This window comes from Felis catus, chromosome C1, assembly GCF_018350175.1.
Source record: "Felis catus isolate Fca126 chromosome C1, F.catus_Fca126_mat1.0, whole genome shotgun sequence".
NCBI classification, from domain to species: Eukaryota; Metazoa; Chordata; class Mammalia; order Carnivora; family Felidae; genus Felis; species Felis catus.
The window spans coordinates 197,720,947-197,736,997 of NC_058375.1; the positions used below are offsets into that span (position 1 = coordinate 197,720,947).

A 16,051-nucleotide genomic window follows, 5' to 3' on the forward strand; every position below is an offset into this window, starting at 1 on the left:
TTGGCATTATAGCTAAAGGTATCATTATCTTTATATCAATTTTCATATGAACTTAAAACTTTTTTAAGAGTTAACTGTCTGCTTTTCTTAACATAATCTCATTTTTTTTTTAATTTTTTTTTCAACGTTTATTTATTTTTGGGACAGAGAGAGACAGAGCATGAATGGGGGAGGGGCAGAGAGAGAGGGAGACACAGAATCGGAAACAGGCCATCAGCCCAGAGCCTGACGCAGGGCTCGAACTCACGGACCGCGAGATCGTGACCTGGCTGAAGTTGGACGCTTAACCGACTGCGCCACCCAGGCGCCCCTTATAATCTCATTTTTTTAATTAAAATTTTTTTTTCATTTTGCCAAAGAATTTATAGAGAGATTTAAATAAAGACTTCTCCTCATTTAGCTGTCTTTTACATTACACAAATGTCAAAAAGTATATATTAAATTAATCTGAGGTCTCTTTCCTTACCCTATTCCATGATTGCACATTCCTGCCAGCATACTCACCACTCTAGCTATACTATACTACACCCTACATATCTCTTCGCAGGAGCTATAATAAAAGAAGTATCACAGGAAGATGGTAACACCTTGAACTAGGGAAAGTATCTCCCTAATACAGAGACCCATGGTAGGCAAAGATTGATTGGAAATTGTATTCCAAGAAGTTAACCAGATAAGGTGAAAATGATCCACCTCTATATAAATGCATGAGTACCATTTTATAGTATAAACTCTTAGCTAGCAAACTATATTACCTGCCCATGGGTATGGTAAAATATTTATAGAAATACAAAAGGATTAAGTTACACAATGAGATTCTCCTATACCTTTTGAACCCTTATCATATTATTGCTATATTAAGAACTGTGGAAACTGAATCCCAAACTTCTTTTCTGATATGCTATTCAGATTTGAAGGCTGGAAGTCAAGACCCAGGCTACTCTCTGCTTTTCAGCAATCCAATACTAGCAGAATTCTGAAAAGGTAGTTTCACCACTGCCACCCCTGAATAAAAAGGAAAGAGAATAGATGTCAGGTAATATCAACATCAGATGTCACAGGCAGTCATCAGGTTATTCTTTCAGCTGCTTACCAGTGTGACTCCTTTTATGTACCATAAGCACATTGGGCCCAATGCAAACCATGCCACAGACGTCACATTTCAGTTTACCATTCGGAAGCCGGATTCCTCCCTCGCCTTGAAGCTCCTGGACTTTCCTGTTGTCAGCCACCTCGCTGCTCTCAATTAGGGGTTCTTCTAGGCCGCTACCTTCATCATGGCCCCTGATCTCATCTTCACGGCTCAGGGGTTTCCTGTCACACTCTTCATCACTCTGCATTTCTAGTTTTACTGAATTTGCTGTAATTAGAGAGAGAGAGAGAGAGAGAAATGAAGACATTTAAAATGCAGGTTATGTGTTGTTATCTACACTGCTTCTCCACCCAGTACCATTATATCAACATGGATGGAGATGTTGCATGTGCCAACACCAATGCAATGTCCACACATACTGTGCTCTAAGATATTTTAGTGACTTTAGCATGAAAGTAAAGATGGTTCAGAAAAGCTCTAGGTAAACAGAATGACACTTTATTTCTGCATATATTTCTTTCTTTAACTTATATATTTTTTAAGCAAGTCTTGAATTCTGGTATTGGCTTTTGAGTTTGTTACTTTTTGAGACTCAGGTAGGATTCTGCAAGAAACAAGATGAGATATTGCTTAACCCCCTGAGCCATGCAGTCAGCCTCTTCTTAATTTAACAATCATATGATTGTATGAATATACTTCACATTAGGTTTCACATCAGAGTACTTGTGTAAACCTGCTTCAGAACTGAGTAAGAGAAACTACTTGGGATCTTAAGCAAATGTCTTAGATGTATGAAGGCATACTGTCAAGGCAAGTATCTTAAAATGAGACTGAAAACATATATTCAATGAGGAGCTATAGAAATGTAAGGCAGAGTGCACAGACCTCATATGCTTGTAAGCTACTTTTTTATGTAAAAAAAAGTTCTCCGTGGAACATATTAGTCTGCAAATCAAAGTATTCCAACTTTATGCACACTAAAAAGCAGTGAATGACAGGAATGGCATAGCGTGCATGCACACACTTGTGACTGTTAAGAAATTTAATGCCTTCTGTTTGCTGTTTTTGGATCATCCCACAGAAAAGTTGGAATTTTGTTAGCACAACCCTCATTCTGGATTGCTGACAAAGTCTTTTCACAAAGCAGAAACAGGCTTTAAATGAATACCAGTTTTGTTTTGTTTTGTTTTGTTTTGTTTTGTTATCCAGTGATCTTGAAAATTTCTAAAGAAATCATATCAGCGTTCCTGAGCAAAACAAATTATTTGGTACTACTTGAATGGAGGAAATACATTCATAAAAAGGAAGTAAGTTCTTTTTACTGCAGCTTTCTTAGAGAAACCACATATTCTGTGATTTGTTATTAGTACTTTAAACAGGTAGTGCTACCAAAATGGCTCTTCCCCTGCTCCCCTCCTTGGAACTCCCCTAAGAACAGAGGCAGCATGGTGCAAAATGAGATCACTGTGTTTAGTCCAAAGACCATAGCTCTAGGACTGGCTTTGACACTTATTAGCAGTATAATCTTGAACTGAATATTTAACCTCTGAATCTGTTGTCTTTTGTTTGCAAACTACAAATGAATTCAAACTTCAAAATGAAATTTAAGTAGAATAGTTTAGCTAGTAAGAGTAAGGATCCCATAACCAGACTGCCTGGATTTGAATACAAGCTCTGGCACTCACTATAAGCAGTGTCGCCTTCTGCATGATACTTGAATTCTCCATGTACTCTACAAAATGAGGATGGTAATGGTAGCCACTTTCTCAGGCTGATGTGAACATTAAGTAAACAAATACAGAAAATGGGCTTAACTATTATTCTTCTGGTGAAAGATAATGCTCTGTTTATTCCATAAAGTTTGTGAAGATCAATTATAGTATGTAAACTACTCTGAGATCTACAAAAGATTTTACAGACTTCTTGGCCCCATCTCTAACAGAAAATATACTACATTGAGTTTTACCCTATTTACAAATCAGTAGTACTTGACTGGTTTTTGAGAAGGGTAGAGACATTATTTCGTCCATCTTAACATCCCCAACATGCTCAAAAAACATGTGGCATCTAGGAGGTTTTCAGGCAGTATCCACTGAGATGTTTTAGTAAGTGAAGATTTTTTTTAGAATTGTTTTATATGTTTAAAAAATACATGAATATAGTAAAGATAAAAAATGAAAATTACATCCTTTTCTCTCCAAAATTCACCATCCCATTATATTCTCAAAAGCAACCATTATCCTTATTTTCTAATTCAGAAGTATAGGTGTGTGTGTGTGTGTGTGTGTGTGTATGTGTTTATAGATGATAGTCTTTTTACACAAACAGGAGTGTACAATTTACCTAACCTTAACTATGCTTTCTTCATTTAATAATATCTGTTTAATTTTTCCATATTAGTACACAGAAATTCACAGTGTTCTTTTTAATGCCTGCATAGAATCTATTTTATCAATATAATTTATTCCTAGGCTCTACTGTTAGAAGTTTAAGATGGTTTATTGCTAGTATAGACATTATTATATAATATCACATTGAACTGTCAATCTGATAGATAAAAACTGGTATTTTACCATAGATTTTAATCTGTATTTTTTTTTAAGGTGGAGTTGAGCATCTATAGACATACATGTTTAAATGTTTGGAATTTTTGGGGGATTTGTCTATGAAAGTTCTTTGCCCATTTTTCTACTTGGTTGTTGGTCTACGCTCACTGAATTTAAATGCTTTATATATACAAAGGAACTCAGCCCCATGTGTTATATTTTTGCAAAAATACTGGTTAATCTTATTACTCAAGGGTATCTTGGGAGCATATACACTAATTTTACATTTTGATTTTTTAAAGTTTTCAATTATGATTTCTAGATTCTGTATTTTGCTTCAATAAGTTTTTCCATATTCAAGAAATTTTTCCATGATTTTTCCCCCTGGGAACAAAGGTTATTCTAATCAAAGTAAAACACTAATTTTTGCCCTATGTAGTCCCACATAACTCCCACTTAAAGAAAAAGTTAAGAAAATAAATTAAGAGTATGACTTTATATAGCATGACTTCATATTCCAATCTGTGAGCAAATTGTCCCACATGTTTAAGTGATGTACTAAAGGTTATAAACTGCACAGCAATGCCATCATTCATATTCCTGAACTGGTCAACATCTGATCAGCTACATTTAATGAATGTAAAGTCTACCAACATTCCATTTCAAGACTGAAGAAATGTACCTTAAAGTGTAGGTCTGAGGGGCGCCTGGGTGGCTCAGTTGGTTAAGCGGCCGACTTTGGCTCAGGTCATGATCTCACAGTCCGTGAGTTAGAGCCCCACTCAGACCCTGGAGCCTGCTTTGGATTCCCTGTCTCCCTCTCTCTCTGCCCCTCCCCGCTTGCACTCTGCCTGCCTCTCTCTCTCTCTCTCTCTCTCTCTCTAAAATAAATAAAACATTAAAAAAAAATGAGAGATGGAAAAAATATTTCTATTTCTTTAAAAAAAAGTGTAGGTCTGAGTCTGAAAATATGGGCCTCTTAAATTTCAAAACAGCACAGAATTATGAAGAATATGACTTGATATTATATTATCTTTTCCCTTAATAATATTATAATACATACATCAAAACATAATACCAAACATGGATAAAATGTCATTAAAAATTATTGTATATTAAAGTTATAGTTAGAACTTTGTCTATAGAGGAATGTAACTGAATATTCAAAAAAGCATACATTTGTTAGAACTAAAATACAGAAGAAATGGTAAACCCTAGCAATCTTTTCTCTAGCAGTCTTATACTCTAAGGGATTATATCATGTATGAATGTATACACTACTGCTATAGTAAATACAGTAATTTACATTCACTGATATAGTAAGTCAATAAATGCAGCACATTTTAATATATACATATCAGATTAAATTTTATATACCTATGTTGGCCTAAGTACAAACAAAATCCCATCCTAACTAATATTTAGTCTGCCCTACTAAAATTAGGTTGAAATTTAGGATAAAAAGCAATTAAAATAGGCTTTGAATTTTAATTGTTGAATAGAAAAATTCCCTTACTCAAAGAATATAAAATAAATTTCCCTACAAATTTTTTTTCTATTTAAGATGTTTCCAATTAATGCAAGACACTATATTTTAAGTCATTAATGATTAAATTCATGTGTTCAGTAAACTTATATACACCCTAAATTATAATTTATGTATCAATGAAAGATATATGATTATTTATAGCTATAATATATAAAGCTATTATAACTATTAAGCATTGTATAATATTCATAGTACATTTGTTATCAAATCTTTGAAATTAAATTTTTATGCTTCATTATATGGTATTTCTTTTATAATTTGGTAACAGGAAGATAATTTCTATGAAGATGAGAATCTGTTACTGTGAGCAAAATGATATCTCATTACAAATCTCAACACCAAGAATTATTTTTCAAGCTCGTTTCCTTGCTATACCTGAGTTTTACATTCTTAGTATCCATAGGAATTTATACACATTGTTCTATAATGACAAACAGTAACTGCTTAGTAAGAACCATATTTTGTCAGAACAAATTATTAGCAATGAAAGGGATGTGAAATAAGATTTTAATTATTTGATCAATTCATTCATTGTCATTCAATATTGTAGTCACAAATAACTATAATATATAGATACTTCAAAATATTCAATGAACAAAATAAAGATGCTTAATATATGCATCTTTTTTTCTTAAGTTAAAGGAGATGATTTACAGTTGAAAAAAGGAAATGTCAAATTTTACAGCATTAATGATCATGAAAACGTTAATCATGATTTTTTTTTTAGTAGACTCAGAGGTTTATAAACACAGGTCAAACAATAGTCAATAAAAATATTTTTATGTTCAATTTTATGTAGAAGAAGCTCTGAATGTATTTCAGGACAAAAAGTACCACATACATCTTTAAGCAAAAAGTTGCTTCAAAATGCAAACTCCCTCCTCTTCTTTATGATTTTAAAGTACTATTGAACTTCAGAATATAGCTTATAGATGCTACAAAAACACACAATTTAATTGCCTCCAATTACAGATGATCACAGCAATGCAGAGAAGTAAAGAGACTTACGCAGGGGCTTATAAGTGACTCCCAGGCTAAACAATTTTCAATTATAAAAGTTTCTTCAGTAACCATACTAGGCTCTCTACACTCAAAAGCTTCATAATTATCTTTGTTTCAAGATACATAATAGTGAATGATAAAGTTACACTAAACTTGCCTTTCATTCACTAATAGGGTATTAAATAAAGGGATAGAAGAATAAGAGTATTCAGAATAAGAGATAAGAGTAAACTCAGTAAGAATAAGAGTAAACAGATACAGATTACTATGGGAAAAAAGGCAGAAAATCAAATGGGGAAAATTACGTTATTTTGTGAAGCTGTTTTAAAAACTATTTTAATTCAGTATGTTTTATAACAAAAATTTCCTTACCACTATTATTTTACTATGAAAATTTAAAAAGAGAGTTCAAAACTTCATATATACCATTTAAAAATGAAATGGAAAATAAAATGTACAACATTGTTACACACACTCATAGATATCACACCTCTAGAATTCACCCACCTCAACCAATATGAAACAAAGACCAAAACGGAATTCTCTTTAAAAATAAATGAACTAGGGGACCCGAGGGGCTCAGCTGGTTGAGTGTCTGACATCAGGTCAGGTCATGATCTTGCAGTTCACGAGTTCGAGTCCCGTATCAGGCTCTGTGCTGACAGCTCAGAGCTTAGAGCCTGTTTCAGATTCTCTTTCTCTCTATGCCCCTCCCCCACTCGTTCTCTCTCTCTCTCTCTCTCTCTCTCTCTCTCTCTCTCTCTCTCTCCCCCAACAAAAATAAATAAAACATTTAAAAAAGTTTTTAGGGGCGCCTGGGTGGCGCAGTCGGTTAAGCGTCCGACTTCAGCCAGGTCACGATCTCGCGGTCCGTGAGTTCGAGCCCCGCGTCAGGCTCTGGGCTGACGGCTCAGAGCCTGGAGCCTGTTTCCGATTCTGTGTCTCCCTCTCTCTCTGCCCCTCCCCCGTTCATGCTCTGTCTCTCTCTGTCCCAAAAATAAATAAACGTTGAAAAAAAAAATTAAAAAAAAAAGTTTTTAAATGAAATAAATGAACTAGCAAATATTAAGTACAGGCTGCTTGCCTAATAATTTGCTAAAATTATGAAAGTTTAAAATATGATGAATATTAACTTAAATAAGAAATCCATATTAACAGGATAATACATACTCAGAAACAGGTCACGAAAGAGTTCATGACTAACATATATAATTTGGTTGCATAATAAATTTATTGACCTGAATAGTACATAAATGGAAAGAGGCTCTTCCTTAGAAATTGGACATTTACTATTTTTTACTCCATGTCTTCCTCAAGTCACCCACTTGTGTAAGATAGCATATGATTTCACAATGTCTGGCAACTAATGTCTTCAAATACTAAAGTTCTCACCTTTTACAATTTGGGGGAAAAAGATCATTTTTAATATGGATGGTGAAATATACTCAGTTAATTTTGTATTACCAAATTGAATAAATAAATTCTATCCTGATCCTTATTATGTGGTTGTAACAGATAATCCTATCATTTTAAAATGCCAGGCTTGGGAAATACCATAGTAATCAGAACCTAAAATATCATTATTAAAATATTTTTAATATCTCAAACTTTCTACAACTTAAAATATTATTATTATTAGTATGACTTGACTTTACTAATCCATGAACAGATTATTAAAATTCCTAGTTTGGAAAATAATGCAAAGGGATTATGATTTATTTGCTGTATTTGAAAGGATATGATATTCATTAATCTAATGGAGTGTAAAATAGGCTTTCTAGATTAGTTAACATCAAATCAGTGATTTATATCTGTTTAGTTTCCAATAATATTTTTTCAATTTTTAATTTTTAAAGGAAGTAAATACTCTGAGTTAAAAGAAATATTTGTTTCACAATGATGAACAAAAGGTAACTAAAGCCATTTTTTAATTACTAAATTGGAGGGGGGGGAATATAGGTATGATATGTAAGTGGACTTTTTATATGCTTGGTTTCTGTTGTGTGAGAATTCAAAAGGACACTTAAGGGGTGTTATTACTTACAAGCATCAATTTCTCCCCATCTATGCCAGCTACTTGAAGTGGTGTTATACACACTAATTGAATCAATATGTCTATCTAATAGTCTATGGAAGTTGCTTCTGAGCTAACTCTCTCTCATTTAAACTATTGAAACACAAACACCAAACATGATTAAATCCATGTTAACAGCCCAGCAGCTCTTTAAATAATGTGTTAGAAAAACAAACTGCCTTCAAAACTCTGATGTAAAGCACAATTATTTACTAAGAATTCACCAACAGTCTAAACAACTAAAGTAAAATCACACACAAAAAAAATATTTTAAGGTAGGTGCAGTCGTTTTGTAAAAATCTCAACAAAATTTCACACAGTATCCACTTTTTGTTTCTTTCAACTGTGAATAAATAAATGTGTAAGCCTCACAAAACAGCTCCCTCACAACATCCTTGAAGTATTTGTTTTATAAATGGTTGGACAAGTGCAGACACTGGTGTTGCCAAACTGCAGCTGAGCCATTTATGGGTAGCATTCTCAATATGTACATCACATCACCACATTTTCTCTTCCTCCCCACCCTCTCTTTCTAATAAAGTAAGATTATGGGGTTTTTTTTTAAACCTACAAGAACTAAATCAAGACAGTGCTGATTTCTGAAATACTTTTATTCTAAGAACAGTATCATAGAAAGTTTCCCTGTACCTGAAGTACCTGAAGGCAGGAAACCGGACTCTTTACGTCCCCTTCTGTCACTTAACTAATTGTGGAACCTTGGGATATTTGTTTACTTTGATTTACCCATCTGCATCATCTGAACAATGGGAAAAATGACATTTGATGTTCGTGAAAACTGCAGACTAATCTCTTTACACTAAGGATACAGAATCCTTTTAATAGTAATAGCAACAGAAAAATAGCAACTTATTACAATTCTTTATTATTTACAAAATATATACTCTGTTTCAACTGATACTCAACAAGGAATGATAGGTAGGGCAGTTACAGAAAAACAAATGGAGGCATGGCTGTTAAGTGACTTTTCTAAGAACACAAAGTTAGTAAACCTAGTATCAACTTCAGATCTTCTCCCTCTTAGCTAAGCCATCTTTCTATGACATGATAATGGCTCTACAATTAAACAAGTAACTAATATTAGTATTATAGTAATAGTATTATATTTAGGACAAATATCATTCATGGACAAATAGATCTTTTAGATGCTATTAAACCTATGTCCACTGGCTGAAAAATACTAGGGATTCAAGTCTACAATGGACAGATGAAATAAAAATACGTTAAGTTTCCATAAAAGAAACTACTGAATTAATATTTTCTATCAAGTTTGGAACATATTTGTCCACTCAAAACAACTACCTCCTAGTTTTTACGTTTGCTTTGGTCCTAAGGCAAGGGTAGATCCATGTTCCTGAAGAATTTGTCAGTATGTAATCCTCTATCCACCTGACACTTTTTTTTCTATATCCCATGACATGCTATGACTTATCAGTGGTAGGTAAAGACAGCCATTTGAGGAATAAGTCAATATTATCAGTTTTAATCTCTAAACCAACAGCTTATGGAGGATGGCATTTTAGGACTTCCTTTGTGGTCAAGTTTTGACAGTTTTGTGTCAATTGTTACAAAGATAAATCATACCTACGAGCAACTCATGTAGTATTTCATTTACGTTTAAAGGGTCTTCACCACAAAATAAGTGCAAACTAAGTGTCCTCTCTATATGAAAAAAAGAAAAAGGAAGGCAAGACACCTGACTCCTTGATGGTCTCCCACAATGCATGAAATCTTACAGAGTATGCCCATCATCAAACCACATACCTTCATAGCCCAACACAGTGGTACCATTGTAGCCCAAGGATGAAGTTTCAATATTTTGGCAGACTACTTATTCATGAGAAATGTACAATGTGGAGGAAATAAGCCTACTTTAAATAGAAATAACACAGGCAAACAACAGTCTATCCCTTTATCCATCCTTTAAATGAATGACTTCATTAGCCAAGTTCTAAAGATTCAATATCTGCCACATCTTGCCTATCCATCTCCTTTTTTGCATTTTCATGTAACCCAGAACAACTTAACATCACCTATGCCATCTCACCCAGAACAGCTTTCTAACTGGTCTCTCTTCTGTCTCTTGCCACTTTCCATTCCCCCAACTCATCCCCCATTATATTCAGTTGTTCGATTAATCTTCTTAAAGCAGAGCTCGTATTACTTTTCTAAATGTCTTCAATGACTGTCCAGTGTCTACAAACTAAATACAAAGGTGTTGGTGTGGAATTTAAGGACACTCTCAAGACAGCTCCACTATAGCTCTCCACCATATGTTCTATTATTAGTCCTTTAGTTGTTCATACTTTTTCCAGTCATTTTCCAGCCATTTTTCCTGGAACTCATCCTATACATCTCTACTTACTCTTTGTTTCTTGCTGGCTCCTATTATTGTTTTCTGGTATCCGTTCCCTATTTCTATCAATATTAGCATGCCATTCAAAGCTACTTATCTGCTACCTTTTTTCATGAAGTATTTCCTGAGCATAAAGGCACATTCTAGTGATTTCATTCATTTATTTGTCTTCACTCTACATTCCCTGTAGAATAGGATCCTTGAAAAGAAGTGCTATCTTTATTCACAGTTGTAAAATCACTGTACCCTTACATACACCAGACAGTCAGTAACTGTTGGACTGTTGCTAATCTACATATTGCACCCCTCTTTTGAAGTTACAGAGACCATGCATAAATTAACTACAGGGGACAAACAAATATATCAATACAGATTTGGTTTTAAACATAAAACATTATCAACATAACCTTGATGAAAAGACCACTGTATTACAGGAAAGACTGTAGGTGCATAATATGTCTCCTGATTTCATCATGACAGCCACTCTGTGAAGTACCTAATACTATCCTCATTTTACACATGAGGATGCTCAGAATGGGTGAAGCATGTCCAAGTGACACAACTATTCAGAGCCAAATCTGAACCCAGAACTCACTGATGAACAAATTTTTGCTGTTTTCCTTCTGTTACCAAAAGCAAAGTGGTTACTAGTGACCAGTAAAGAAAAAAAAGGGGGGGGGATGTTAATGTTAACGAAAAATAACTCTGAATTAGTGTGTGCATCTGACATGTGTGTGTGCCATTTTTTATGCATGTCTAATACAGGTGTAGCAGTGTGCCAGCTTTGAGTAAAGAGAAATTTGTCTGAGAGCCTGTGTTGGAAGAAGACCAGCTTATGGTGCCAGATTTTCTGAGCATGGATTTTATTTCATATAAGAGCAATCTACTTTGAACTGGTGTTTGGCAACCATCTGCTTAACATAACTGTGGGAGGTTTGTGAAGCAAATTATACTATGAAGTAATATCTTTAATAAGGGGAGTACAAATTTTCAACCAAACTTCTGTAAGAAGTAAAAGCATTATTGTAAAATCCAGCTGAGTGGGCGTATTCCAGAAGGGACCCAACACATTGCATTGCCAGAGGTCACTAAGGACGCTTAAACCAGGTCAGAAGGCAGTGCTGCCGGCATGCTAAAGAGAAACAGATAAGAAGTGGAGCAGGGTTTCTATTACAGGGCAACAGCAACAGAGGAAAGAACCAAAGTCATGCGACGTACTTCAGCAGCTTTACTTAGTCTCTGAACTGAAGTGACAGAGGAACTCAACAGCTATTCATGCTCTGGGTTCACATATCCTCGGTTTCTTAAATCTGGAACATACATACTCACATCAAGCTACAGAAACTCTTTCCCTGGTGTTCTTCCATAAATACTTCACTACTTGTGTGAAAGAAGCAGAGTTAACATTTCTCTTGAGATGCAGGACTGGTCAGTTAAAAATGTATACCCAGTAAAATATATCAAATAGTAACAAAGAGGAGAAAACTCACAGTGGCGATTAAGGAAACAATCTGGACAACCACCCAGCAAATTTTAACAGATCAGTATCAGATACTTATCTTCCACAATGTAGCAGCAGCAATTTTGTTTTTGTTTTTGTTTTTTAAATAATACCCCTAATGAGTTGACATTTTAGATAGTCATATAAAGTACACATGTTAACAGGTAAAAAAAAAATAATAATTGCAACATAGGAGGTACTAAGTGAATAATGGAAATGCTGGATTCAAATACCCATGTTTAAGTTCTATACACATGTGAACCTTAAGTCACTTAATGTCTCTCTGTTTCCTACTGTGCAAACTGAGGATAATATCCTCTATGTAAAATTCCTAAGACTGGGAAAGCATACAATCACTTAGAGTGGGCAGTATGGCCTGTGGACCTAGATTCAGTCCCCTTGGGTGTAAGGCCAGGTTCTTTCATTTACTAGCCACAGGACCTTAAGAAACCTCTCTGTCCTATTTTTCTCTTCTGTAAAATCAAAATAATGATAATACCTGCTTGTAGGGCTGTATACAATTGTGTATAGATACCTTTAGAGCTATTTTACTTATTAATAGATAAAATATGAAAGTGCATCATAAAATGTAGGACATCAAATAAATATAAATGTACAGGGATGTTTACTATTGGGAAGCACAGGATGATACAGAAGGCTCCATGAGGGAAGAGGCATTTAAGATAGGACTTACAGGCTGGATACACTTTCTACAATAAAGAGAAGAGAGATGGCACTCAACATTGGGGGCCATCATAAAGAAAAGAAAAGGCATTGATACATGTTTGAGTGACACCATTTTTTTCTGAAATGCATACATGCAATGAGTAACAAAAATAATATCTAAGAGAGTTTAAAAAGGAATAAGATATAAGAGAATTAACGCTTGTAAAGCAGTAATTTCAAAGACAGTTACTGTCAATTTATTAACAGACTGTGTTTCACAATATGAAGGAGGAAACTCCTTAGAATTCACTTATTCAGCTATTCAAAATTACTAGCATCTGCTCTCTACCAGGTCCTGCAATGCAGCAGTGAACAAGACAGATACAGTCCCTGCTTCCATGGCACTTGTGACATTTATGCACATATGGATATGTGTGTGTGTGTGTGTGTGTGTGTGTGTGTGTACCTTTTTTATATATATGAGCAACTACACACAGTAAAATACTGTGGTGAGAATAACTGGTAAGCCCTCTCCCAGAATATAATACTACTACAAAATCTCACTGCAAAATGTAGAGCATAAATAATCAAACACTCTCATAAGATCACTATTTCAAAAAGAAAGCTTCTTCTGAATTGGAAGTGGTTACTTTAAGCATGTCCTCAATCTGTGAACCGAAGTTTTGATTATTCAATGAGTTGTCTGCTCCCATTTCCAGATCATCCTTTGGCCAGCTTTTTAAAGCTTGTAACTAAAGTACATGAAACATTCTTAAAGTGATGACATAGTTCTATGTATCATAGAGACCAAGTGAGATATGCCAAATACAGGGCATACAAATAGCTTTTTTTAAAACTTGTAAAGGTAAGTTATTACATGTCTCAAATGTAAAAGAATTCCTAAGTCATTTAAATATACTTATTTAAAAACACTTGATATTTTCTGGTCAGGTCAAAAGTAGACTATACTAACTGGGTTTTATTCCTCCTTCTCTCAGCTTATGATTCAGTGCTGACACCATAACTCTGTCACCTCTAACTGGGCAGGTTACCTTCTAGAGACTTTGTTTCCTTAACTGTGAAATGGAGATAATGTGACTTATTTGTGCAGGTAAAATAATTAAAAGCATATCTGCCTGAGGCCAAGGCTCTTGAGGTCCCTGGAGTCTGTGGTACCTGTGATTCTAGGATTCAACCAGATTATACTTGAAATTTTATGCAAAAACATAATTTGTGTAATTGGTAATAACTGTTAGCTATTTAGTATTCAATATAAATTTCTTTATACAAAAAAATCATTGCTAAGACTGATGTCAAGGAGCTTACCCCCTAAGTTTTCTTATAGGAGTTTTACAGTTTCAGGCCTTAAAGTTAAATCTTTAACCCATTCTGAGTTGACTTTTGTATATGGTATATGATATGAGGCCAGTTTCATTCTTCTGCATGTTGTTGTCCAATTTTCTCAGTATCATTTACTGAAGAGACTATACTTTCCCTATGTGTATTCTTAGCTCCTTTGATGTAAATTAATAGACCATATACACATGGGGTGATTTCTGGGTTCTCTGTTATATTTATCCATGTGTCTGTTTTTATGTCAACACCACACTGTTTTCATTACTACAGCTTTGTAACATGGTTTGAAATTAGGAAGTGTGATGCCTCTAGCTTTGTTCTTTTTTCCCAAAGACTCTTTTGGCTATTCAGGGTCTTTTGTGGTTCCATACAATTTTTTTTTCCTATTTCTGTGAAAATGTCATTAGAATTTTGACAGAGACTGCATTGCATCTATATGGATTACTTTGGGCAGGATAACATTTTAACAATACTAATCATTCCAACCATCAGCATGGAATATATTTCCATTTATGTATGTCTTCTTCAATTTCTTTTCATCAATCTGTACAGTTTTCAGCTTACAGATCTTTTACCTCCTTGGTTTAGTTTATCTCTAGGTATATTATTCTTTTTGATGCAACTGCAAATGAGACTGTTTCCCACCCCCCCATGCTTTTTTTTTTTTTTTTTACTGTTTTCTCAACATCTCTTCTGATAGTTTGTTGTTTGTATATAGCAACACAACTGATTTTTGTACAATGATTTTGTATCCTGCAACCTGAGTTGGTTAGTTCTACAGTTTTTCTGATGGGTTTCTTTAGGGTTTTCTGTATATAACATGTCATCTACAGGTAAATTCAGTTTTACTTCTTCCTTTATGAATCTGATGCCATTTATTTATTTATTTATGCACAATAGCCAAGATATGGAAACAACCCAAGGTGTCCAGCAATGAATGAATGGATAAAGATGTGTTACACACACACACACACACACACACACACACACACACACACACACACACTGGAATATTATTCAGCCATAAGAAAGAAGACAACCCTGCTGTTTATAACAACGTCAATAAACACTGAAGGCATTATGCCAAATGACATAAGCTGGCAAGAGAAAGACAATACAACTGTATGTTACTACTTATATGGGAATCTAAAACAAGTCAACCTCACAGAAACAGAGATCAGAGAAGTATGTTGCCAGGGGCTAGAAGATGAGGGAAGGATGGAGAGATTAGTAAAAGGGTACAAACTTTCAGCTATGAGATTTTATAAGGTTTGAGGTTCTAATGTATAGCATGGTGACTGTTGTTAACTCTGTATTATATAAATTTAATAAGAGTGTAGAACTTAAATGTTCTCTCACACACACAAAAGATAAACACGTGAGGTGACGCATGTGTTAATTAACTAGGTGGGAGGACTCCTTTCACAACGTATACATATATCAAATCATCACAATGTACACTTTAAATATCTTACAATCTCATTTGTCAGTTATACTTCAATGAAGCTGAAAAAATTTCAGGAAGCATTTAAAAATGAATACTCTTCTTGGGGCGCCTGGGTGGCGCAGTCGGTTAAGCGTCCGACTTCAGCCAGGTCACGATCTCGCGGTCCGTGAGTTCGAGCCCCGCGTCGGGCTCTGGGCTGATGGCTCAGAGCCTGGAGCCTGTTTCCGATTCTGTGTCTCCCTCTCTCTCTGCCCCTCGCCCGTTCATGCTCTGTCTCTCTCTGTCCCAAAAGTAAATAAACGTTGAAAAAAAAATAAAAAATAATAAAAATGAATACTCTTCTTTATACAAAATCTCTTCCTACTTTGAGGTTCATACAAGATCCATTTTAAATCATATAACTAAAAACTCTAGCTTAAAACAGCATTCCTAAATCTATGTCC

At 34.6% G+C, this 16,051-nt stretch overlaps 1 protein-coding gene across 14 annotated transcripts in view; it reads right to left on the reverse strand.

Annotated features, from left to right (window-relative positions):
* The window catches only part of IKZF2 (IKAROS family zinc finger 2), a 164,454-nt gene that overhangs the window by 58,232 nt on the left and 90,171 nt on the right, over positions 1 to 16,051 (reverse strand). For 12 of the 14 annotated variants that reach the window (XM_019838622.3, XM_019838617.3, XM_019838620.3 and 9 more), the window contains one exon: positions 1,094 to 1,360. In XM_019838622.3, the coding sequence (XP_019694181.1) occupies positions 1,094 to 1,360 (267 nt within the window). The remainder of the gene's footprint in view (positions 1 to 1,093; positions 1,361 to 16,051) is intronic. The other 2 variants (XM_019838625.3, XM_019838626.3) reach the window with 1 other exon arrangement.